Below are 27,370 nucleotides of genomic sequence, written 5' to 3'. Positions count from 1 at the left end.
AAGAGCCAGAAGTTTAATTTAGGAACAGGGTGTAGGTATACAGTCTAAAATATGACCCGCTGAAGTGTGGATGAGCTGGATTCCCGTATCCATATTGCATGGAGGGCTCTATAGCCTGTGTCCTGTTCACAGGACGCTTGGAAATATCACCCCTGGCCTGCACTGCACTGCCCCGGGACGTGTAAATTAGCGTGTGGTCATGCAGGGAATGCGTGTCCGTCTCGGGTATACCCGTGTATGTGAGGGCATATGGCGCTCGGCCTCCGAGGCCTATAAATAAACAACTGGGGAGGGGAAAATATTATTATAAACAACACGTCACCGCCGTTTATTGGTTCAGGTTCAATGTAAATGGTCGGACGGTGAAAAGTAAAGGCCACTGCCACATCCATGTTGGTTTTTTTATCAGATCAAAAGCAGTGCTGCTTCACGGTCCGCGGGGATATTTATGTCATATTTCAAAGTCTCTCTGTCGTTGCACCCGGAGCAAAATAAGCTCCGTTTGAAATGGAGGGTGAACGTGTCCGTTCGTTTATGTTAAACTCCAACACAGATGGGTAGATAGATATAGGACTGTAGGCTATCTATAGTTTTGCACATAAATATGAATTATTAAGATGTGAAATGAATTAGACTAACATGGACAATTCTGTTAATTGGGATATTTACCATATGTTGTTGCCCTATGTGTTACAATGGCTTGCTTTTATGGTATACAAAAAACAAAGTTGTGCATGTGTGTATCAGATTATTATTATGTTATATGCTATATTATTTGCTATACACACAAAATGCACCACTGCGCTCTGCGTTGCCCTATGTTGCGGCCTTTACGCACGACTCACGGTTACGCGCAAGTTATTGTTGACAGCCAAGGAATTGAATAATAATAATAATACAACAGGACACAGGTCTTCCCAGAGGGGCTCCCGTGCAGGAGGTAAGTAATGGCCAAATATGCAGAGCATGTCGGGCCGTGGTGTGAAAATGCGCGCAATGCCCGAGAGACGCTCGTGCTTCTGAGACATGATTCATTCACGAGCCCTTGCTTTATACCACATAAGGCACGAGCGGCCACATGAGGGGGGCGGGACCGAGAGGAGACCCCCGGAGGGCTGTGATTGGCTGAGCGGCCGCTCCGGCGCGCGGTAGATTGACAGGCTCCCTCCCTCTTTAGCCCTTTCTCTGGTTATTGACACCAGTGTTGCCATGTCCACTTATTATAAGTGACTTTGGGGCTTGTTTTTCTGTAGTCGCTTGTAGATATTGGTTAGTTTGCAGGTTGCGTTTTTTTGGGGGGCTTGTTTCTAAAGTGTAGTTGCTTATTTGGTCTTTCTTCCTAATGTTGTTTAGTAGTTCTCAAAGATTTTCATGTCAAGGTAAGGTAAAATATATTTGTCTGCAGACCCCATCTGAAAATATTTTATGCCAGGGACCCAAGATATGTGTATTGTTTGTGTTGTTAAAATGTTTCAAATATATTCGAAATTTTTCACATTTTCTTCAAGATTTTTTGGAAAATAGCAGATCTACAAGCTCACAACACGTCACGAAGCGTTGTCGTGACGTGCCTATAGGATTAAAGGGCTCATGTAGCCTTGTGCTTCTTTTGGGCTTGTTTGCATATAGACCTAGGTGCTTGTTTCTCTTGCACAACCTGGCAACACTAGCCACTGCCGTGCGCCGCGCCTTCCTTCCTTCACACAGATAACGGGAGAAGTTATCTGACTTTAAACCGTTTGCCTCCACTGGCCCGGTTACTTCAATGTCAGTCCAGAAAGGATTGTAACCGGAGGAGCCACCGCCTCCCTCTCAAACACTCTCTCGCTCTCAAACAAGGACAGCACAGATCGGAAGGTTATAATATAAAGTTACCGCGGGGTTCAGTTTGGGGCGGTGGGCTACTTTTCCTTTTTGCTCTTTCTCGCTCAATCTTGACGCCGTTCTCCTCTAATTCTGACGCCGTCCTTCCTCCTCTCCCGTTCGACATGGCAGAGAAGCGGCGGTCGCCGTGCGCTCTGAGCGTCAAGGCGCACGCGTTCTCGGTGGAGTCCCTGATCGGCGCGGCGGAGAAGCGGCGCAAGATCGAGGAGAACGAGGAGGACGCGGCCGCTGTCAGCTGCTTCGAGGACGGCGGCACCGATGTTTCTGATCTTACCGGGACCGGGAGCCCCGGAGGACCGCGGGCCGAGAGAGCTTCGACTGTCAGCGACCGGGGCAGCGAGGTCGAATGCGACGGCTCCCGTAAGTACAGTGATCAATGGTGGACGCAATCGATTTGGCACGGATTTGATTTAAAGGAGTAGTTCACCCAATCCCAAAATTCGATCAATTACACACCTCGTGAAGCCTTGAATTCATGGAGATTTCTTTTGTTTTTGACACATTCCTGAGCCAATAATTTGAGGCGAGGGTCATCGGTCAATAGGATATTCCGCCGGTCAAATTATTGATTTAGGAATCTGACAAAAACAAAAAAATGTCCGAGAATTCAAGGCTTCATGGGGTGTGTAATTGATAGGAAATAAGTATGTTTTGGGGTGAACTACTCCTTTAATATACCATACTATATACTATAGCACTATATTGGCAATTTCATAAACTAGCCCGAGACAGCGTAGGCTACATCACATTCCCACGACTATAAATCAATCAGCAATCAGAAAACGATCAGCTATAGGCTATTAATAATAATAATTGCAATCGTTTTTATAACACGACTAGTTCGAGACTTGTCTGTTTATCCTGTTTATGTTTTTTATAAACATAGATTGGCCTTATATACTTCATTGGAAAATAATTATTATGTCAGCTTTGCATGGTTAACAATAGGCCATATAGCAGACTTAATCCTTTACTATAAATTGTATTGGTTAAAAGTAGAAATTAAAGGTTCGTCAATATTTGCATACACTCGTTGTTTTAACCCAGAATAGGCCCTACAGTAATATTTTTTTCTCCCAGGTAAGGCCTCCTGCTCAGAAAAGTAAATGTTAAAAGTAGGCTAAAATATGAAAAACAAAAATAAATGCAAGCCTATATGTCAGAAATAGCTGTAGTAGAAATCGTATAGGCCTAAATATGATAAAATATCCTGGCGCTGGTCTTGTAAATAGAAGTCGCGTGAGTGTGACTAATGTGAGACGCTTTACGAGCTTTATGAGTGTAGTGTCGCAATCATAAACACACCAATTAGCAGGCGATAAAGACATGGAAATAGCCGCGGAAACGATGCTCTGTAAGGCCTGCAGAAAACACACAAACCCGAGCGGTTATGATGACAAATCATGAATTAAATCTGCTGCGAATTTAGCTCCACTTGGCTGTGAAAGTTGTCTTTATATAGGAAACATTCCGCTCAAGCATTTTGTGTTATCCCATAGATGGGAGCAATCCACCCCCCCAACGGGGTTGGTTGTGCCAGTGTGCACACCATTTTTAAAGTGCAATTGTGGCTTTCATGTTTGAGATTTAATTAAAAAACAGACAGATCCAAGTTATTAACTTTAGATTTTTGTCATAATTGAGAAAGTATTTATTTAGCAATCGAGCAAAAAAAAAAAAAGCAAAAAGGGTCACAACACAACCTACCCCGCCCTCCCCTAGTTCTGGATTTGTTTGGCCAGTGCATTTGCGTCTATAAATTTCTCCCACTTGGCGAGGCCGTCGCTGCATGGCACCTAATAATAAAACAATATAGACATCAGTCTATGATTAGACATGTTCTCTGAATAACTTTGAACATAAAAACAAGCCGAGATATATATATATATATATATATTAAAAAAAACTCGGGGCCTCATTGTGTCTGCATGGCAATTCAGTCAGAAAAAAAATGTTCAGATCATAGGCAAATAAAACGTTTTTTTTAAAGGATCCAGTTTTTGTTTATTATTATTAGAAAACATACATTACCCACTTCAGCCCTATAGGCTATACATTTCGGCCATTTGACAATAGCCAATCTACAAGCTCACAATGCGTCGCCATGCAATGCATTGTGAGCTTGGAGATCTGCTATTTTCAAAATATTTTTTTTACATTTGAAAACTTGTGAAATGGGACGTTCTGCATAATGATACTTTCTACTTTTGGTACTTTAAGTACATTTTCACACCAATACTTGCACTTTTACTCAAGTAATTTTGTTGAATTCCGGACTAACCTGTTGTAATGTCTTACATTGCAGTATTGGTAAGTAAAAAAAAATGGAGAGCCCTGGGCCCGAGGCGCAGTGCACGGTCCCGCCGGTCATCGCTGCACCGGTCAGCGGGTCCGGAGGAGAGGAGATGCGCGTGGACCTGCAGGGCCACGACCTGTGGAAGCGCTTTCACGAGATCGGCACGGAGATGATCATCACCAAGGCAGGACGGTACGATAATAATGGGACAGGAGGAGAGGGATAATCTGGATTATTTAGCCTCTATCCTTTTGCCGCAATTATGATACACTGTGACATTCCATAATTAAATGTAGCAGCTACCCTGTAGTGTACACCAATAAAACAATACAAAAAATGGTAAATAGGTTAAATAGTGCCATTAATAATAAAAAATAATAACAACAACTATAATAATAAACACGTTTTGCTTCATATAGAATTAATCATTACAACAATCAATCAGTGAGACCAATATACATTTTGAACATTAGTGACCTCGAAATAAATCAAATGTAGCCTATTAGTATTATTAACATTACTGTCATGGCAATTGAAAATTGAAAATTGTAAAATGACTAATCGAGTTTACTCAGCTTGTAGCCTATAAACAGGGCCAATTAAACAATTCAAACAGATGATTTATTTCGTATTTCCTGTGCAGGCGGATGTTCCCCGCCATGCGCGTGAAGATCACGGGCCTGGACCCACATCAACAGTATTACATCGCCATGGACATAATCCCCGTGGACAACAAGCGATATAGGTGAGACACGCACGCACGCACGCGCATGCGCACTCACTCTCTCTCTCTCTCTCTCACACACACACACACACACACACACACACAAACACACACACACACACACACACACACACACACACACACACACACACACACACACACACACACACACACACACACACACACACACACACACGCTTAAAAGTCACAATTTACGACAAGGACAAAAAAGGGGCGCCCTAAACAGTATAACTTGTTCATGTCTGAATTTAGACCTTGTCCGGTCTGCCAGAGTGAAACCAACCGTTTTCAATGGGTCAATCTCTCCGCTTCCCCAGAGCCGCAAATGGCGGTTGGCAAAGTGATTTGTCAGAGGCGGTTTTGCGCCCTTTTCACAGCCTTTTGGAAAAAAGGCCTTTTGGACGGCTTTTAACCTCTCCACCCTCCAAAGGTCAACTGACAAATGTTATAACAGTACAACAAAATGAACATATACTGACAGTGGTGGAAAGGGTAGCCTACTCCATTTTTTTTACTTGAGTAAAAGTATCAGTATGTAGAAATACTCTTGTTGTCTTGTCTTACAAGGAACAGTCCGGAATTCAAAATCTACTTGAGTGAAAGTATAAAAGTATTGGTGTCAAAATGTACTTAAAGTACCAAAAGTAGAAAGTACTCATTTGCAGAATGTACCATTTCACAAGTTTTCAAATGTACACAAGTCTTTTGAAAATAGCAGATCTACTGTGAGCTTGTAGATCGGCTATTTTCAAATAGTCAAAATGTATATAGGGCTGAAGTGGTTATGTTTTATAATAATAATCAAAATCAGCAAATTAACTAGTAACTAAAGTTTTTTAGTGGAGTAAAAGTACAATATTTGCATCTGAGTTGAAGTGGAGTAGAAGTAAAATAACTGAACATTGGAAATACTCCATTAAAGTAAAAAATACCTCAAAATTCTACTTAAGTACAGTACTTGAGTGTTACTTTCCACCACTGTTTGTGAAGTCTATATGAACTTTGTCTATGAGGTGCAGAGATGGGTGCGACACTGACACTTTATATTTTTTTGACGTCCATCCTCTGATGTCTTTGTATATTTTTGAAGGTACGTGTACCACAGTTCCAAGTGGATGGTTGCGGGAAATGCGGACTCGCCGGTGCCGCCCAGGGTGTACATCCACCCAGACTCCCCGGCCTCTGGAGAGACGTGGATGCGGCAGGTCGTTAGTTTTGACAAACTCAAACTGACCAACAACGAGCTGGACGACCAGGGACATGTAAGTCAATACGTAAGTCAAATCAGTCAATGGGCCTTGATCATGCCTTTTGAAAATGGGATTTATGGACAATATGAAGTAGTCAGTGTAGAATAAATGATACTAAAAAAGAAATCTATTCGATTCCATAACAAATAAAATAGGCATCACAGAGTTGAACAAAATATGTCAAGTTGAATTCATGAGACATGCTGAGGAATAAATTCCCTTGAAATCTGTGAACCATCTCATCAACTTGTGAACCATCTCATTACTTGACCAGTTTTTGTAAATATAGAGGATTCCTTTATTTATTTATTATTCTTGCATTTATTTTAATCACATAAAAAATGTAAAGTCTTGTTTTCGCCAATGGGTTCTGCCAAAGAAATCTATTATGAGCTAACAGTATTGGATGTGTGCATTGTGTATATATTAATCTAGTTATACTTGCATGCTTGCATTTATGCTTTCCAACAAGTGTACAACTAAATCCTATGGGTTCATTAACACTCTCAGCATTAAATGAACACTAGGATTTCACTGTGTGTGTGTTTTATAGTTGGGAGAAATGTTGCTACAGTATGTAGTGCCCTCCACATTTATATGACTTCTGATTTACGTTACTGTTAATTGTATAGGCTAATTCCTAATGTATATTAATGTATACATAACTATTATATTCCCTTTTACTGTAACAGATTGAACATATTTATTTAGGTTCGGCCTATGTGTAGACGGCCAGGTCAGTCCCATAGGTCTTAAAGTCTATTTATGCCATTATTGATTGCAGACATTACTTTGTATCAATGTCCACCTATTGATGGCTCATACACTATTCACAAATGACCAGTCCAGGCGCAGACGCCAGGTCGAATGAAGTCATCTTCATGTCTTTATTCAGTTTTTTATATTATGTTGTTACCCTTTTTGTTTACCCATGTTAATAATGAATTAGACCTTATTAATCCTGCAGGGGTAAATTCAGTTTTCAGCCTCACCCAGCTGACTGGGGGTTAAGTGTCTTGCTCAGGGACACCTCGTCCTCGACACATTGTCGGGGGCCTGCAATCGAACCTGGGACCCTCTGTTTCCCATGTAGCCTCTCTGACCCATTCAGCTATGGCCGCCTTGTTGTTTCTAGTGTTACTATTTCTCTGTCCTCATTCTCTATCCTTACCGTTATATACATACAGTATGTTTCATTCTTAATCCATTAAGACCGGGAACGCATCTCTGTCATTTTAGATTTCTTCAGCTATTAAAAAATAGCAGATATACAAGCTCAAATCGTGAAGATTTGTGCAAATCTTTGAATATATATTCTTCAAAGCGAACATTTGTAAAATATTTAGTTCCAGGGGCCTCCAGAAGCAAAGATGCCAAAAATAGTAAATCTACAAGCTCATAGCGCAGCACTCGGTGCCACGCTATGAGCTTGTAGATCTGCTATTTTTAAATAGCCAAAGAAATCTAAAATGACACAGATGCGTTCCCGGATCGAACGGGTTAATGTGGTGTTGCTATGACGACTGAATGTCCCTGCAGGATTAATAATGGACTATATATCCTCCTTCCCCCCCATTTTCCAGATCATCCTACACTCCATGCATAAGTACCAGCCGCGGGTTCACGTCATCCGCAAGGAGTGCGGAGAGGAGCTGTCCCCGGTTAGGGCGGTCCCGCTGGGGGAAGGGACCAAGACCACCTCCTTCCCCGAGACGGTGTTCACCACTGTCACCGCGTACCAGAACCAACAGGTACTGTAGCCCGCCTGGTCATCACCTTTACTCCGTATAGCAACCAACTTTATTGCCAGTGCAACAACGCTCAATTACAACACAACACAATATTGCTGTCTGGGAAGAAACCTCTTATCTCCTATTTTAACTTTTTGTGTTTTTTCATAAATTAAAGGGATAGTTCACCCCCAAAATGACTTTTCCTCCATCGATTAGTCACCCCATGGAGACTTGAATTCATGGATATTTTTTTGTTTTTGTCGCACTCCTAAGCCAATAATTTGATGACCGGCAGCCTTTCCGGAGGAAGATACAAAGACGCTCCTTTGTGTCTCCTACTGGAACCGCTGCCTACCGGTCCGCTGGTCATGAAATTATTGGCTTAGGAATGCGACAAAAAATAAATAAATCTATGATTCAAGTCTCCGTGGGGTGAGTAATCGAGATGAGTGGGTGAACTATCTCTTTAATGCCCTACTTGATCATACTACACACTACAGCGTCACACAAAAGTATCAAAAGTAGCAGATCGGCAAACTCGAAACGCCGCGAGAAGCAACGTGCTTTGAGCTTGTAGATCTGCTACTTTTGCTGTTTTTGAATTTGAATCCTGAAAAGTAACGGTTTTGGACATATGAGGTTTCCACCCGACAGAGACGATATATAAGTTGCCTATACCTGCAGGCCTGGCTATTATCCATTAGAATACCACACATACAAGCTGGAATGTTTGCTACAGTATGTACCCTGCTTGTGCGTGTGATGTTCTCCATAGACTACCGACTCTACATTCATCTACAGGGATTCTTTCCTTCCAGACTAGTGGTACACAGTTCATTTAACCCATTCAATCCGGGGACGCATCTATGTCATTTTAGATTTCTTTGGCTATTCAAAAATAGCAGATGTAGAAAGCTCATAGAGCGGCACAGAATGCCGCACTATGGGCTTGTAGATCTGCTTTTTTTTTTTAGTATGGAAAAATTGTGCAAATCTTTAAATATATATTTGTTGTAAAATTTGTGACTCAAATCTGTGTTTCTGGGAGGTCCCTGGAACAAACTATTTTATAAATGTTCATTTTAAAAATACATATTCAAAGATTTGCACAAATATTCACGATTTTTCAAAAATAGCAGATCTACAAGCTCATGGCACGGCACTATGAGCTTGTATATCTGCTATTTTTGAATAGCCAAAGAAATCTAAAATGACAGAGATGTGTTCCCGGATTGAATGGGTTAACTCAGAGAGTGTACAATGTAACTCTCAGAGTTGCAAATGGATAAATTAACTTATGTGCACTGCTCAACTGAGGATGACGGCTAAATCTATTAAAAAATGTCTGTATTGTTAGTGTATTGTTAGTGTACAAAACACATGATGAGTGAGAATTCTGCTCTGAAAATGAAACAGGACAATTTGGTCAAAAAGTTTTTTTCCTAAATGAGTTAGTTTAGGCTAAATCTGAGAGTGTAAAAATGGACGTGGTAGGTAAATCTTCAACAAGATTTCAGGCTTTAGGTTCAGGAAGATGAGAGTTGTTTCTAAGGGACTGCTTGACGGATTATCCTGAGAAAAACCCCTTGGACATTTTGTTCAGGAGTGAAATATGAAAAAAAGAAAAATGATTTCTGTCCAGTCAACAAGTTTGACCTGTCCTGTAATGCTGGAGAGATATATATATATATATATATATATATATATATATATATATATATATATATATATATATATGCACAGAAAATGTACTATGATAATTTACTGTAATAAAACAACAACCGACAAATGCATTAATATTTTGACCTGGATTACAAAATGTCTAATATGGCAAGATGCATACATTACTTTATTTTAATAAAAGGGTACACTGTACTCAGCTGTATTTTTGAGGTCTCATTTTGACAAATTCAACTTCAGATGACTTATGGCTTTTACTCCTCTCAAAGCAAATCTCTTCCTTTTGAATTTGCTACACTGTATGAGGGCAGGGTACTGGTTTAGCTGGTTTCAGGCCAGTGTGCACTTCAAAGAAGGATATTGGCAGTGTTGGCTGACCGACAGCAAATGATGGCTGATGTAAGCGCATAGTGGTGGTGCCTATAAAGTTTCTCTGGATACGGGTCACAGAATTGGGCAGTACACACCACCCACACAACCTGAGCAAACCCACTGACAAATGTGCTCGCACGACGCGCGCACGCTCACACACGCACACGCACGCACGCACATGCACACGCACACACCGCACACGTCACGCACACACACGCACACACACGCACACACTATTTTTTAATATATTGTGACGATAATATTTCTTTCTTTTACATAAAAGAAATGGTCTAAATAGCTAAAATAGATGATTTACAAGCTTGTGATGCGTTGAGTTTGTAGATCCGCTATTTTAGCTATTTTTGACAAATTGTGAAAGATAAAATCCCTAACGATATCTAGTCTCAGTCAGATCACAATATCGATATAATATCAATATAATTTATTTCCTAACACACAGACACACGCACACGCGCACACGCACACACACACACACACACACACACACACACACACCACACATCAAACATGTATGCTAACATATAATATTTTTCATATATTTTCATACACACAGACCTGTATTCATGCATACTGTATATATAAATATACACAAACGTGTGCGTGGATGCACATACACAGACGCACATACTTTAAGGCTGGGAAAACATACTTAAATAATATTGGCTTATAAACTCATAATACCAGTGGCTAGACCTGGTTAAAAGATTAGAGACAATGCAAATAAATCCATTTTGGTTGGAAAAATATTTCACTCTATGTAAAATAAACTCCCATTATCATGGACTGTGTAATGTATGAATGTTTGGAATTAACAGGGGTCTCGTTCTGCATTTTTTTCCCCTTCCAGATCACAAGGTTGAAGATCGACAGAAACCCCTTCGCCAAAGGGTTCAGAGACTCGGGCAGAAACCGGTGAGTTGATTTCCATCACAGAGATTTTCACATTATCTGGCGTATTAGGTTTTGTTTGCGGTTCTTGTCACAGCTATTTCAATGGTCTTTTATAGGGAGCAAAGTTATTATGTATCTGTTTTTTCTTTACTTGGAAAGTGCGCAACAGCAGACCATTAAATAAATCTGTTTTTGACGGAGGAAAAAAAAACAGTTAATTCCAGCGATCGAACTGTCGCAGTACATAATTATTAAAATTTTACAACATTAATCACCGATGCATTGAGTGCGTGCTAAGTTTTCAGGGCACTAATTTACAGAGTTACACAGTTAACGGGCAGAACGTTTGAGAGGGAAAAATGTAACCTCAGCCCCCCGAAAGCCAAATGGAGCGTCAGATTCCAGCCGCGCCAAGAGAACATAAACATCAACGGCAGAATAATAAAAGTGGAGAGTGTCCTGAAGAAAATCTATATAAACACATTTATAAACATATATATAAACAGCATTAAAACAACACAGCAGTAAAAAAAGAAAAAAAAAAGAAAAAAGAAAACAGTCTCCAAACAGCCATTCCCCCTGGGGCCCTCAGAAGAAATCATTAGAGAGGAGGAGAGAGAGAGACAAGGGGGAGAAAGAGAAAGAGAGAGAGACGAAGCGAGAGAGAGAGAGGGGGGCGGGGGGTATGCATGTATATGTGAAAGAGTGAAAATCCAACAGGGAGGAGAAGGCAGAGTACACGGCAACCTGGATAACCGGGAGACCCTGACAGCTGACCCTATAAAAGTTAAACTCAGGAAGGCAGAGAGAAAAAAACACCTCCCCCTTAAATATTACAGGAAGAGTTAAGCAGTTTGCTAAATAAACTCCTGCTCTGATAGGCTGCTTCGGAACGCACAGGGCCACTCCGGGGCAGCTTGTCTAAATTATCGCCGCGGCTACGACCCCGCGGGGGGGGAGGACTTTTATCCTCACGCTAACGAGGGGTAACAGAGCGCTCGCATTACCCCAGCCGCAGTCCCCCCCCCACCCCACCTGGGGAAGAGGGAGAGGTGGATGTGGAGGGGAGGAGGCGGGTGGGGGTGGGAGCCCCACCTCATAAATCCTTGCTGCGGCTTCCTGCGCCTTCGTCCTGATTCGCCTGTAAAAGCCCGTGTGAAAGCAATTACCTCGGAGCACCCGGCTGGCAGCGGCCAATGGCGGCGCAGCGTTTATGCCCCTCATTACCTGCGGTCTCCATGGAGACGGCGAAAGAGAGAGAGAGTGAGAGAGAGGGAGAGGGAGAGAGAGGCCCCGCGGGCGGCTAAGATGGCCGCCAGGTGGCTGGTTGTAATGTCTGCCACAGTGAGGCATGCTGGGATAGGAGAGGGCGGGAGAGGGCGTAATGTCTGCTGCAGTGAGGCATGCTGGGATGTGAGTGGGCGTTGACTGTATCACTGACCAAAGAATCTGTGGTCATATTTGTCATTCTGAATCATAGAGTATGACATGCTGCTTTATCGGGGTGTAATTCTGACCCTCTGTGTGTGTGTGTGTGTGTGTGTGTTTTTATGTGGCTTACAGGATGGGTCTTGAGGCTCTGGTGGAGTCATATGCATTCTGGCGTCCATCTCTGCGAACGCTCACATTCGAGGACATCCCTGGCATGGGCAAACAAGGTACAGATTGTAAATACACATCTTCATGCCATTCTGGGTTTGAATCCAGCAGGTCTAACGACCCCACCCCTCCCCCTTCTTATCTCATGAACAATGTTTGAACCTTGGAAAAAGCTAAATTAACTTCCCTTATTCCCTCTCTGTGTTCTTCTGCAGGAATCCCTGGAGCCCATGGAGGCGTTGGGGCATCATCTCACCTGCTCTCCTCGTCTCCCTGCTCGTCCCATTTCCAGGTGTGTCCCCTCAGTCCGCCCGACTACACCTGTTCCCGACCGGCACACCCTCTCCATCGCTATAGCAACGCCCCAGAGCCTTTCCCCTCTCACAGAGGTCCCTCAGGCTATGAGGGCGAAGGATTTTGCTCCCTGCCCCTCCCTGCCTCTCAGCTAGGCTACCTACCCAACCCTTCCTCTCAGGGTTACGGCGGACTACGCCTCCATACGCCCCCCTACGGTCTCTATGGTTACACATTCCCTCCATCGCCCCGTCTCGCCGCCAGCCCTGACAAAATGGCTGCCGCCGCCGCCAATCACCAGAGCCCATTCCTCGGCTCCTCCCCCAGCGGGACGCTAACGGACAGCCTGGGCATGCTAAGCGGAGGCCAGCAAGGCTTCCTATTTGACACTCGGACTTTGGGATTGGCCAGCGGTCAGCCAGGAGGCGGAGCCTCACAAGTCACGGCCCACATGGGCTGAACTTGACCGCCTGACCTCTGGGGGTTGTTGTTGTTTTTGTGGGAAACATATTTCCGTCCTGGAAAACGGTACGACTTTGGTTCAGAACTTATCACAGCAAGAGCGAATCATCCGCCGGGGAAGTAGCCATCTTGCACACGAGAAAGAAGAACGACAAACTTGAGCCATTGTTTCTGTGAGCACGGTGAGCTTGTCGTAGAGCTCTCATTAAAGAGACCTGTTTCTTTTTCTTTTTCACCAAGTTCTTTTTTGTTCATGTTCTGTGGGACTAAAGTGTGTCAGGGCTTTGCGAGGCAACTGCAGCGGTAGCCCAGGGAGGAAAACTGTGGCTTCGGAGTCCAAACATTATAACCCGGAGACTGAACTGGAATAAAAGCACGAATCTGATCACACGAACAGAGGCCAAGAAACACTGGGCAGAAACCGGGGCTGGCCCAGACTTTCAAAGCAAGCACTTCAGCCGCAACCCTCCTCTGCCCCCTTCAAGCAGTTTCTTTTGAACAATTACAGTCAAAAACAACAGTTGTCCACTGCTTCCATAATGTGAGATGAGATCTTGCCCATGTTGGATGGGAAGTCTGGACTCTGGGTTTAAGCCGATTCTTCCTTGTTAATTCACTTTAAATTGTTCTTATAATGTGCCTGGTGGCAACTGTATTATGCAACTCCATGTGTGAGAAAACAGACCTGTGTTGTAGCTAGAGCCCAGACGAACCCTATAGCGTCCCTATTCTGTGCCAAATATTTGGCAAAAATAGCAGATCTAGAAGCTCAACACACATCGCGTTGCAAGCTTGTAGATCGGCGATTTTCCGCCAAATGGATTTGGTGGAGAGGGAAATAGTAGCGGACCTAGTATAGAGCCCTATGGGACCCCGGTCAACTACCGTAAGTATACAGAGTTCATGTGGTTAATGTCTGCCACAAGTGGGACTTAACCACTCTGGATTAGCAGGCTTCAAAGACCCGACACTCAAGAGAGACGTCATGAGAGTACAACACTTAAAACATACACGTGCATGTCAGCACAGCCGTGTCAAATGCAGAGGCAACGGCCTTCACTGAAGAACAATACTGCGATTCATAATCTAAATGATTGGCCGATCTACACGCTCTGTCTGTGGTCTGGGAAGACCTTTCTACTTGATCGTCTTTCACCCCTGACGTGTGGTGTTGTTGGTGAAAACGCATCTTTTGACACACAAATCTGACATAATACTGTAGCTGCCTGTAAGGACTCTGTACGTAGCAGGGAAAGATATTGAGGCAGTGGGTGGGGGTGGGGATGGGTGGGTGGGGGGGTTAGTGTATATAAAGGTCTGTGTGACCCCTTCGCACTTAAAAAAAAAATGCACCTGCTTCTGCTCATTAGACCGGGTGAGGTACGCAAACTGGCGATCCTGAAACTCGACGGAAACGCTTTTCCTTTTGCAAACACACGCGATGTAAGTACACCTGCTGGCCCTTGGAAAATAACATGTTCCGTGACTTTTTTGTTTTGTTTTTTTGAGCCAAATAAAATATATCTATTCAAGTCACAATGACTATATACAACTAACTCACGGTTTCAAGAGGTTTTTCTTGATGAGAAATGGGGCTTATGGGTGTTTATGCAGTGTGTGTGGGTGCGCGTGCGTGAGTGAGTGAGTGAGTGAGTGAGTGAGTGAGTGAGTGAGTGAGTGAGTGAGTGAGTGAGTGAGTGAGTGAGTGAGAGAGAGAGAGAGAGAGAGGGAGAAGGAAATATGACTTTTCCTGACATGGATTTTGAGCTGAGCTCAAGTGTACAGTGTAAAATCCAGACCGTTAATTTAATTCTGAGGGTGTGAAAATGGACCCCTAAGGATTTTACTGTGTACGTATCTAGTATGTGTGGTCACAGTATCTATATTGGTGCTTTAAGGTTGTGTGTGTGAGCACGCGCGCGCGTAATAAAGCAGTCAACAGTTGGGGCTTGACTGCCCACAAGCTTTAGATGCCTGAGAAGTGAAACATATCACAAGAGACAGGGACAAATGTAAAGACAACCACTAAGACAAATACACACACACACACACACACACACACACACACACACACACACACACACACACACACACACACACACACACACACACACACACACACACACACACACACACACACACACACACACACACACACACACACAGGCATTGTGTAATAGCCATGTAAGTTAATACCTACAAGCCTGTTGCAATTGACCAAGTCCCACAAGACAGGGTGTGTGGTGAATTCGGCCGTGCGTGCATGAGTGTCTGTGCATCTGTGCATGAACATGTGCCTGTGTGTATTTGTGTGTGTATGTGGCAACAGGTGGTTGAGTTGTCAGCGACTATGTGACCTCAACCAGGCGAGTCTCAAAGTTCACTGAGATTCTCCCAGATATGACCCCCCACGGCGTGGCTCTGTAGCCGATTTCCCCAAATGCTGTTGCCATTTACAGTGTGCTCTTTCTGAAACATTTATTATATCCAATTATTTTAAAAATAGAAACAAAGAGCTAACCAAGTCAATGCACTATAAAGGCATTGGTTCCAAATTCAAAGTCAAATATTTCCCCTCTCACTGTCCCCAAGTTGAAATTGAAACCATATGCACTGGCAAATACAAATAATTGAGATCAAATATAGTAGTTGTACTAAGCAGTTTTTAGCTGGTCCTGCAATTCCAATATGCGTTTACATGCACAATAATGTGCCGATCTTATCCAGGTTAAGGCAATGCTCTGTTTATTGAAATGTCAATGTAAACACTATTATTCAATTCCAATAATCAAAAGTCTTAAAGTCCTTACCCCCTTTTCTTTTGTGCAAGTAAAATACCCCAAAAATATTTCTTTGAGCTGTTGTTTATGTCATGAGTACATGAGTAGTATTCTTTATTCCCCCAGTGTGTGAAAAACTGTTCACACTTGCTTGAAATGCTGCTATTTTACTGATTATTTAATTGTGGTGCCATGTGTGAACATGCGGCAATTTTGAATGCCAACATTCAGTGACGATTTCCTTGCCGGCAATATAACGTCACGCTACCTAGTTAGAATACCTGCATTGTTGTCACAGCACGTAAATGTGAACGCAATGTCACTATACCGATACCATCTTGAGAGTAAAAGAGATGTTAGTTCTACAAACAAACTGTTGTTCTACTGTATCAACAAAATGCTTCATAAAAACAATCTTGCCATGAATGAACTGTTTAATGTGGGGCACTCGGCTCCACTCTGCGCTTAGATCACTGTACCATATCACTGCTGGAATGGTATTTTCTTTTTTACACAGAGCCTCTCTGTGTGTTTACAACCTCCGACGTGGTTTGACATAATTTCACAGAGATTTCGCCGTTTCTGGCGACAGACACAGTGGACAAAGTGTGTACTATCTCTCTCCATTAATTAATTGCCATCTGGTTGTGTTTAGTTGCTCAGAGACGCTCAGGCAATCTTTCTTCCAACTGTGTGTGAGAGAGACGGCAAGACAGTGAGCCGATCTCCGGCAACCCGATGCATCTATATTGTTCACATGAACGGAGAAGAAGAGTCCAACCAGGATGCGAGTTATACTAGCAGTGTTGTGCTGTGGTGAGTAGGTAGTGAGAGAGAGAGAGAAGTGGGACACAGACGGATTACAGTTAAAGTAGCTGTCTGCCAGCCTGCAGATGCATATTTGTTTCTCTTCGCCTCCATATACATTACTGTCTCATCCCTAAATGCCTCGTCTCGCATGCTTATAGTCTCCTCTCGCGTGTTAAGTACCCAGCATGACGGTGAAGAAAACAACCCCTCCACTGCTTTTCCCGGGCCTATGCTGGCAGTTTATGTTAATAGCTTAGGCGCCAATAAACTGGTATTGTAGTGTAAACACGGTTTGAGACTCACACTCTGACTCACTCCAGTCTCTGCACTCCCATGACTGTGACCCATTCACTCCCATTCACGGTTGTCGTTGTGCTGTCTGGCCCCGGTGGCCAGCCCAGCGCTGTCATTCTGAAGGTGAGGACCTTTGACGAGAGGACAGCATGTGTGACTGGATGGGGGGTGGGAGGTTGGGGGGGATGGTTATTTTAGAACACAGGAATGATTGGCTTGCTGTTTCTGAGTGACAAGTGACAGGACCCCTGCATGGTATACCAATATACTATACGGATACATGCGCACGCGCGCACACACGCACACACACACACACACACATAAACACACGCAGAAAAGCAGGTGCATACACATTCACACACAAATGTACGCACGTGCAATCAATGTTGCCACCTGCCTACACTTAATAAGCTGCAAATGTGAAATTATCGGTGCTTATGAAACCATAACGCACGCACGCACGCACGCACGCACGCACGCACACACACACACACACACACACACACACACACACACACACACACACACACACACACACACACACACACACACACACACACACACACACACACACACACACACTCCTGCATGGTGTCAGTGGTTCATGGCTTTCCCAGCTGAAGTGGGCACATTAACACTTGCGTGTGACCAGGTGCCGAGGTGACAGATTTGTCACGCTATACGCCTGGGAGGGAGGAGAGGAGAGGAGGGGAGGGGAGGGGAGGGGAGGGGAGGGGAGGAGCGGAGGAGAGGAGGACAAGAAGAGGGAGGCAAAAAGAGAAGGGAAAAGTGTTTGTGTGTGAGTGAGTAAGTGCGTGTGTAGATCAAGTGAAAACCCACAAGTGAACTCACATCATTAGGGAGGGATTCTATTTGTAACAGTGTTACAATATGTCATCGCAACACATTTTCTTTCATAGCAATATTGGTTACAAAACGCTACACATGTCTTGTATATATATCTAATGTCTATTATTATCCTAAGTAGATTGCTTAGGCTTACTGTTAACATTAGTCATACATAAATACACACTTAGAAGTGCTGCCAAAGCATCATCTTCTGACACTGTATATGTATGCCCAGTGAAATTAAAGACTAATGAGTGAGATCATTAGTTTGTGTGTGTGTGTGTGTGCGCACCCACGCAGGCACGCACGCACGCACCCACGCACCCACGCACGCACGCACGCACGCGCACACACACACACACGCGCACACATACACGCACACGCACACGCACACACTAAAACCATAGCTTTCAGCATGCAAGGACCACATAAGGCACTGTTTCTGCAAAGTTGTCTAAGTGCGCGCACGCACACATGCAAGCAGACACACCATCAACGGCGCTATGTGAAATGGGTTCATTTATAATCCTACAACCCCCTCACTGCGAAATCCTGAGTGTCAGTTAAGTCACTGTCACTCTGCACTTTACACTGCTTTAACCTTTCCAGCCATACTCAGTTTACACAACAGCATCCTTTATAATTTAGCCACTTAATTATACACACCATAACACCAACACCATCTTCAGTCTAATAAATGATATACCATCTTATACTTATACCATCTATATAAGTTTCCAAGATATATAATGGAATTTGGCAAATGGGACTTAATATATATATATATTTTTTTATATATCACGTTTAAAATAGTAAAAGAATTATGGTAAGATGTAAAACAAAACAAACATGACAAAAGACTTTACATCAACATACAGTATTCACATCAGTGCAATAACATAATCGCTATAATCACTGGAAAAATTGCCAATCTAAATTGCCTCTGAAATGTTTCCCCGCATATGATGGCCGCTGGCAGGCTCAAAAAGGGAGTCTTGGCCAGGGTGAAATAATCCTATTTACCATATCTTTCCTCTACACAGTTTTCCCTTTCAGCGCCTCAGGACATTTGGCTATGCTAAACGTATTCAACACAGTTAGCATTTCCATACAGGCCGGTTTTGTGGTTTTAGTGTCCTGTGTGATTGAAGCTAGCATTAGCATGTGGCCTGGCAATGCACGGTGCGCTGAGAGGGGGACTTGCGGCTTGTCGCACGTGACCGAGCATACAGACCGGGGGAAGTCCACAGGTGAGGTCATGGACGGCGAGCGGGGACAGGAAAGTTCCCTGGAGCTTAGAATAAGACTTGGCAGAGCCACAGTCGACCGTAAGGGACAAAGAGAGGTCTATTCGTGTTCGATGACCAGAATGTTAGAATTACAAATAGGCGTGTGTGGACAAACTGATCTTTCGTTGAAGGGATGGTCAGACTTTTAAGGTTTCTGTTGGAAGCTGCTCACCGCCGGCACGCCTCGCTCCGCCTGGCTGGCCGGAGATTTAAAACCACTGAAGCACACAAAGTGTGTGCGCACCGTGCGCTGCCTGCCTCCCTCTGCAACGTTCCAGCTGTTTATCTCAAAGAGGAGAGATAAACAAGGGACTCGCTGCTCACTCTGCACTCAAAAAGAGTTCTGATGATCAGGAATTTTGTGGTGATCTCACAATTGGCGTTCAATGAAGCATAATAATTATATTATGATCTCGGATCTCATGCCAGCTCTGATATCATTCTCAAGTGCATCAATGTTTTCCCTTGGAGGGGCTAAGGACTTAACATGGATTGAAATAAAACTCACAACGAGTAGTAAAAACAAGACAGGGTCTAGCAACGGTGTGGCTCCCATGTGGATCTCAGACTTCACGTGGCGAAAGTCTGCAGCTTCTGTTGTTTCTGTCATGCGAGCCTTTTGTTTTCTTTATGCATCTATTTTCCTGAGCTTTACATGATTCCATTTGTAGCAAGACTTTGTCTTGTAGGCAAAAGTATAATAAGGGCGCATGCAATATTTGTTCTGGCAATTTAACGACATCATATTAATGACATTAGTCATCCCCAAAATTGGACACGCTTTCAGACAGATCCAAGCCCCATTGACTTCCATTATCCCATTAATTGTCAGTGGGGGCAGCAGGCTAGTTTTAAGGCTTTTCCACAGCACAAAGGTTCTGAGAATGGTTAATAACCGTTCCAATTGCATTTCCATTTGTGCAAGGTATGGTAGCCTACTGTTTGGGGCAGAATGGTTAAACCATTTAACCCTAAATACTTCGACCTCGAGGGGTCTATTCTTGGTCCCCTCCTCTTTTCCCTCTTCACCAAATCTCTTTGCCGCAAATAGCCAAATCGTCAAACTCAGAATGCCTTGTGTTACAACTTGTAGATCTGCTATTTTTGCAGAATGTTAACTACATGCCCAGAATAGGGACACTAGGGTTCAAGGAGTTAAACCGTTCCCAGAACTGAATTTTCGGCATGCTTTCCTTTTTTTATTTTTTTATTTTTATCCCACGATTTTGTAACCCTATTTTTAACACCCAGTGCCAATTGTCTATGTAATCCTGGGCACTACCTTCCCTCTGCCAACCTAGGGAGGCCAGGGCCGAGCTCATGCCTCCTTCAATGGATCGGCATGCTTTCCTAACCATGCTCAATGTAGCCAAAGTGTGCCTATGGGAGGACTTAATGATTATCACTGGTCTTAGGCCCTGAGGTGGGAAAACACTAATAATGTGAGATCCAACACAAAATGCTGCTCCAAATGCATGTCTGAGTATTAACTATTGATACACAGTATAGACAATACATTTCCAAATCCACAACTATTCATAGATTTGCATAAGTCTATGCATTGCTGTCACCGACAGTATTGACACTCAATTGCATGTTATCATAATGGTCAATTATAGGTTATACCAGTGGTGTGTTCTAGTTTTTTTCGGAGGGCATACTATAATTATTCCCTCCCACTCCACGCGCACATGCGCGCATATGTACACGCGCGTGTGGTCGGCGAATGAAATAACCACTCTATTGTTAAGTAGTTAATGTGTGAATTACTTCAAAACTCCAACGGCCAGCGGTCATTATCACCTCAAGACAATAGTCACACATGAGCCTTCACCTCAAACACACATTATCACATAAAAAAGGCTATTTGAACTGAAGTTTACATTCTTGCTGTCCCCAGCGCCTCCTCCTGCGTATACAGATATGCTACAAACATTTTCTGCAGGTCACACTACGTATATAGCGTAACACGGTAGAACACACCACTGGGTTATACTGTTGCTCAGATTCTTGCCAGACAAGCCATTGTGTTTGAGATACAGACGTGGATCGGCACTCAACAAAGCACCTCCATTATAATTTTAAACTAGGGATTTGGTCATGGCGCAGGCCTATTTAATTTTGATTGGTAGCGGCTATGTCATGGGGAATGTGTCTTCGCGGAGGCTACTTTTGTCATTACAAAAACCCAGGTTTGAGAAAAATGGTCTGGTATGATCTGCTGCCATTCAGATGCAGTTTACAGTTTACTGACTGTCAACCAATGTCGTTATTAGTAAAATGCTGTCTTCTTATGACTAAAATTAAAGTGACATCATCACTGTAGTTTTTTGAAGGGACTTCATACTGGTGATTCCAGGTCTACTGCTAATGGAAACACAAGCAATAACCGTTCACACTACTCTGTCATGGAACAGAGCGGTGTGGTGCGGACTCATTGCACTTGACAAGGACTTCCTTCTAACCAGGACAGGGCATATAGACTCTTCTATCCCCTACTTTGCTGTCCCACAAAGTGCACCTGTGTCCAAAGGAGGGTGAGGGTGGTTGACGAGGGGAGGGGAGGGGGTGAGACCAGTGCAACTGCAGTGGGAGGGGGAGTGGGGGGGGGGGGGGGGGCTGCATGCTGCTGAGGGTGTTCCAGGCTCAGCACAGCTCAGCTTTGGCCTGCGTGACCTGTTAATGGCCGAGTGGGTATTTGATGACAGTTGCAAGAATCCCGAGGATCACGGTGTCCTTTGCAGCCGTTTAATCTTTGTCATCGAACCCCCCTCTCCCCCCCGCCAAGCTGATTTATGGCACGCTCTGCGGGGCATGTTTCTCAGAGCTTGTATTAGACACCCCCATGAACTCTGATCTATGGGAGAGGGGGGGGGGGGGTGGCGGTGTGTGTTGAGAAACGATTATGACACAATATTTTCCTATAATCTTTCCATGTCAACAAAGAGGGGGCGCCTGGTACCTGCACACCACCGTGGAGACTGGGGTTGGATTCCTCCATGGTGCCTCTGTCTTGGGGGGGGGTTCAACGGAGCAGTTCTCATGGAGCGTAATTGGCAACGACTAACATTCATGTACACATACATGTGCATTCACATGCACATCCATTCAAGTACACTCTAGATCATCACTTGAACATCACTTGAACCTTAGCATCCCTATTCTGGGGGAACATTTGCTGAAAATAGCCAATCTAGCTTTACTCTCTCTCAGCTAAGGGGTCCTTGGCCTGAAAAATGTTGAGGACCCCTGCTCTAGATAGTTTATTTGTATAATAGTAAAGTATAGTATGCTTTGCTGTTCATGGAGACACCAGGAATGTCTGACCGACTAAATGTCGAGCCAAAATGAAAGGAGAGGCTCTGCACAATTTTTGCGAGTGCCTATCACTTCCTTCACCATGTAATATAATGGTGCCAACCCCTCATAAGCCCAAAGGGCCAACATTTAACCACTTAAACCCTATGGTTGACCGGAGTCCCAAAGGGCTCTATACTAGGCCCCCTTTTGTTTTCATTTTACCACTAAATACCTTCAAAAAACTTAAGATACAAGCTCACTACGTGCTATATTGTGACGTGTCGTGAAACCCCCCCCCCAACAAGAATAGTGACGCTAGGCTGCATGTGGTTATACAGTACCGTTATTCACAGTTGCCTTAGTAGTGTTTTAAATGAAATGGTTGCCTACTTTGAGTGGGTCTTTATTTCAAGAACTTAGTATTATGTTTTAATGTAATTTAAAAAAAGAAGTTTTACAAAGTAAAATCTGTGTTAATTTAAAAATTAACCGGTAAAAGGGCATCAAGGTCTATTCACTCTCAATCTGGGAACCCATTCGGTCAATTTTTTGGGGGTAGAAACAGGAACTTGGTATGGCTCCTCCTCTTTCTTAGTCCACTTCCCTAAACACTACATGTTTAGGGCAGTGTGCTGACAGATGAATTCACTCTAGACAATGCACTTTTTTGAGAGAGACGATTCAATATTACGTCAAAGTAAAACACGTGACATTGACAACTGTCACAGGACGACAGAAGATTTGTCTAAATGTTCCAGCGAATAGAGCACCGAAGTCTGGCGTAATTTACGCATCCTACCTGGGTCACGTTTCTTTTCCCCCCATTCTGAATTCCCATAGACGTGTTTAATATCGCGGCATATAAGAACTGTGTTCCAAAAATAAACAAATGAGCCTGGCGGCTAGACTCATATGGATATGAAGCATCAACTGACGGCAAGAAATCGTTAATGTTACCGCCGCCAAATTAATTCAATTTTCCGGCAGAAACAGACTGTATCAAATATGAGTGACTGACTATCGTAAACGATAGAGCCACCTCCCTGACAATAATCCCAAGACAATTTGTTTATTTTTAGACCACGATTCTTATATGAGACGCTTCTAAGATGACTCAATGTTATTTTCCATAGAGAAACACTTCCGTGACCCAGGGGATGACGTCAGGACTTCGGTAGTCTATTAGAGCAACAGCCATTCAAATCCCTATAAGCGGAGGTGACAAACACCGCTTCAAGTGAAAATGTCGTGTCTGCTGTAAATGCAAGAGATTGAAGAGTTTCCCAAGATTCAAGCAGTGCAATTATTTTTATCGCATTTTAATGCACCTCCAGAGTTAAATTGATGTTTATTTTGTACGTGCCAAACATATGAGAGAGACACTGACTACTGATCAGCAGTATGCTGATTACCAGAGCCATAATCTGAGTTCCCAGAAGTTCTCGGCAGCTCTCAGAGCCATGGATCTGGCGTGAGAGGTGAGAGCCAGCCTTGTGTGCGTGTGTGCGTGCGTGCGTGCGTGCGTGCGTGCGTGCGTGCGTGCGTGCGTGCGTTCTTACGTTCTTACGTTCTTACGTGCGTGTGTGTGTGTGTGTGTGTGTGTGTGTGTGTGTGTGTGTGTGTGTGTGTGTGTGCAGCCCTTTGCCCTGACTAGACTTAGCATGGTCATTTATAGCGGAGCAGCCCATCAATCTTAATAGAGGGGAGAAGTGCAAAGAGCCGATGAAAACGCCAGACATGATCACTATTCACCAGACAGAACAGAGAGAGGGAGAGGAGAGGGGAAGGGGGGCAGAGAAGGAGAGAGAGGGGGAGAGGGTAAGAGAGAGAAAGAAAAGAGGAGCTAATGGAGGAAGAGGTTGGCAGTAAAAGGGTAGAAAATGGGAGGTGAAGAAAGAAGAAAAAGAGAGTGAGAAACTGATGGGTGTTTATCCCTCTTAGGTGATAATGACCTGATCCTGACCTTTCTTTCCCCTCCATGTTCTCCTCCACAGTTTGACTGACAGCTCCAAGTATTCAGTTGTCAAGCCACAGACACTATCACAACAGTAGCCTACTAGCAGTAGTACTATAGTAGCAAGTAGTAGTGGCAAGCAGCAGTACTGTAATAGTAATGTACGTTTAGTATTTTTGGTATAATCAGTAATGTATCGTAGATGTGGTGGAGTCTATTACACAGGCTGGCGTTAGCAGTGTCACATGATCTCCACTGGAGCACAGTGTTCCGAGTGTGTCTGTGGGGCACATGCGTTCCCAATCTGGAATAAGCTTGCGTGCGTGCGTGTGTGAGCGTGCATGTCGTTTACTTTACTTTTTAATAAACATTGTGAAGACAATTTTCCTAGTCCTCACCTGTGTGTGTGACCCTTGTGAGGGTGCTGAAGGCAGGGAGGGGGGACTGTGTGGGGGACAGTTAGCAACGTGCTTGCAAGGGATTGCGCTGACATAGGACACTGTGTCTTCATACAGAGCTACAGAGCTGTCACAAACGCGCACACGCACACACACACACACACACACACACACACACACACACACACACACACACACACACACACACACGGCTCCTGGGGTAAATATATTTTTTATTATCAAGTTTGCAACCATGTAACCCTAAACTTAAACGGCATCAGAGATGGGTAAAGTGATTTAAGTGTATTAGATATCTCAGTCAGGGCTGCTGATCGGCCGTGTCTTCACACGTTGGCTCTGTGTAGGTCAAATATTTGGACTGCATGCGCGTGTGTTCCAGTGGTGTAGAGTCACTAAGTACACTTACTCAAGTACTTAAGTACTTTTTGAGCTACTTTTCCTTTACCTGAGTAATTCCATTTTTCCGATGTTAGCTTTGGATAAAAGCGCTATATAAATGCACCATTTACCATTTACTGACCTGTTTTATATATTGGCTATTTGAAAATAGCCGATCTATAAGCTCACAATGATTCACAATGCAACGTATTGTGAGCTTGTAGAGTGCCAATTTTGGGAAAGATTTCGAACATTTTGATTACTTTTACTTTTGTAAAAAAAAGAAGAAAAAAAAAACGCCTTTTACTTGTAACAATGTATTATGTAGCTGCACTATGTAACTTTCCTCTTCTACCCCGGATCTAAATGTCTCAATAGAAATGCAGACAAAATGCGACCACCCCAATTGTATGTTGTGTTATATTGTATTAACATACTGTACTCTACCATACAGACTGGACAAAATACATTTTTATTCATTAAGAAAAAGTTACATAGTGCAGCTTTAAGTAGCAATTCCGCAATTTAACAATTCATTGTTACAAGTAAAAGGCGTTTATTCAAAATTTTGTACAAAAGTAAAAGTAATCAAAATGTTCGAAATCTTTAGAAAAATTGCCGATCTACAATCTACAATAATAAATCTGAGTACTTCTTCCAGCACTGACCAAATTGGGTGTGTTTTGCCGGCGGGTCGGCCTGAGTGTGGCCGGGGGCCCAGAGGGCAGCGTGCACAGCGTGCACGGAGAGGTGAACCTGGGTAGACCTGCAGCAGCTGTGAGAGCATGTCAGATCTGTCATTCCTCACACTTCAACAGCCAACGAGAGGGAGATTTATCACCACACCACTGAGACACATACAGACACAGAGAGAGACAGAGAACCAAGGAGAAACACAGCTAGTGTGTGCACTAGACTGCATATAGGGACACATTTAACCACTGTCAACCTGCTGTCCCTATTTTGGAGCATGTCATTGTAAAATCTATAAAGATTATGACATTTAATGACATTCTTTTAAAATATCGGTGCTGTCGGGCAATACCCTCTCGCCATAATATTCAAACTTTGTGGTGTTTGTTTCAAAAATGAACGCTCTACTTGATCATACTACAGCGTCACACAAAGGTAGCAGATCTGCAAGCTCGAAACGTGTGTTGAGCTTGTAGATCTGCTACTTTTGGTGCTTTTGAATTTGAATCTTGAAAAGTAACAGTTTTGGACATACAGTATGAGGTTTCCGCCCGACAGAGACGATTTATTTCAAAATATCAGATCTACTGTATTATGCTCACAAATGTGTACTACAGGGTTTAAGTGGTTAAAGGAGGAGTTCACCCAAATAATGACTTATTTTCTATCAATTGCACACCCCATGAAGCGTTGAATTCATGGATTTATTTTAGTTTTTGTGGCATTCCTAAGCCAATAATTTGATGACCGTGTGTGTATCCGGTAGGAGACACAAATAATCTACTTTGTGTCTCCTACCGGATACATTAGCCGGTAGGAGACGGGAATCAAATTATTGGCTTAGGAATGCCACAAAAACAAAAATAAATCCATGGATTCACGGCTTCATGGGGTGTGCAATTGATAGAAAATAAGTCATTTTTTGGGTGAACTACTCCTTTAAGGTTGTTCAAAACGTCTAGATGTGATTTGTGTTACAGGCACAAAATAGTTGTCTCTATTTCTGTCTGTGTGTGTGTGTGTGTGTGTGTGTGTGTGTGTGTGTGTGTGTGTGTGTGTGTGTGTGTGTGTGTGTGTGTGTGTGTGTGTGTGTGTGTGTGTGTGTGTGTGTGAGGGGGGCACGGGTAGTAGGGGCTGGCAGGAAGCTGCTGCCTCGTTAAACACAATAATATCTAGCCCCCCCCCTCCCCCCCAACACCAGGCTGATTCTCCCTGTCTCACCAAGGACACATCAACACACACCACTAAATCAATATACACACACAATACGCATGCGCACATATGTACACACACACACACACACACACACACGCATACACACACACACACACACACACACACACACACGCTTGTGCATTCACCTATGTGCTCTTAAAC

The 27,370-nt window shown here is 43.5% G+C and overlaps 2 protein-coding genes across 3 annotated transcripts in view; one reads left to right on the top strand and one right to left on the bottom strand.

The window, feature by feature from the left end:
* The window catches only part of ost4 (oligosaccharyltransferase complex subunit 4 (non-catalytic)), a 162,572-nt gene that overhangs the window by 133,529 nt on the left and 1,673 nt on the right, over positions 1-27,370 (bottom strand). The window lies entirely within an intron of this gene.
* On the top strand, positions 1,761-14,448 carry tbx18 (T-box transcription factor 18). The gene is given in 9 exon segments (XM_084081954.1): positions 1,761-2,244; positions 4,190-4,200; positions 4,203-4,372; positions 4,824-4,925; positions 6,016-6,187; positions 7,759-7,926; positions 10,829-10,893; positions 12,436-12,530; positions 12,687-14,448. Coding segments are annotated over 9 exon segments (1,578 nt in total). The 5' UTR covers positions 1,761-1,988; the 3' UTR covers positions 13,226-14,448.

This window comes from Gymnoscopelus microlampas (assembly GCF_963454915.1).
Source record: "Gymnoscopelus microlampas genome assembly, chromosome: 16".
Classification (NCBI taxonomy): Eukaryota; Metazoa; Chordata; class Actinopteri; order Myctophiformes; family Myctophidae; genus Gymnoscopelus; species Gymnoscopelus microlampas.
This window is presented reverse-complemented; position numbering and strand designations above follow the sequence as displayed.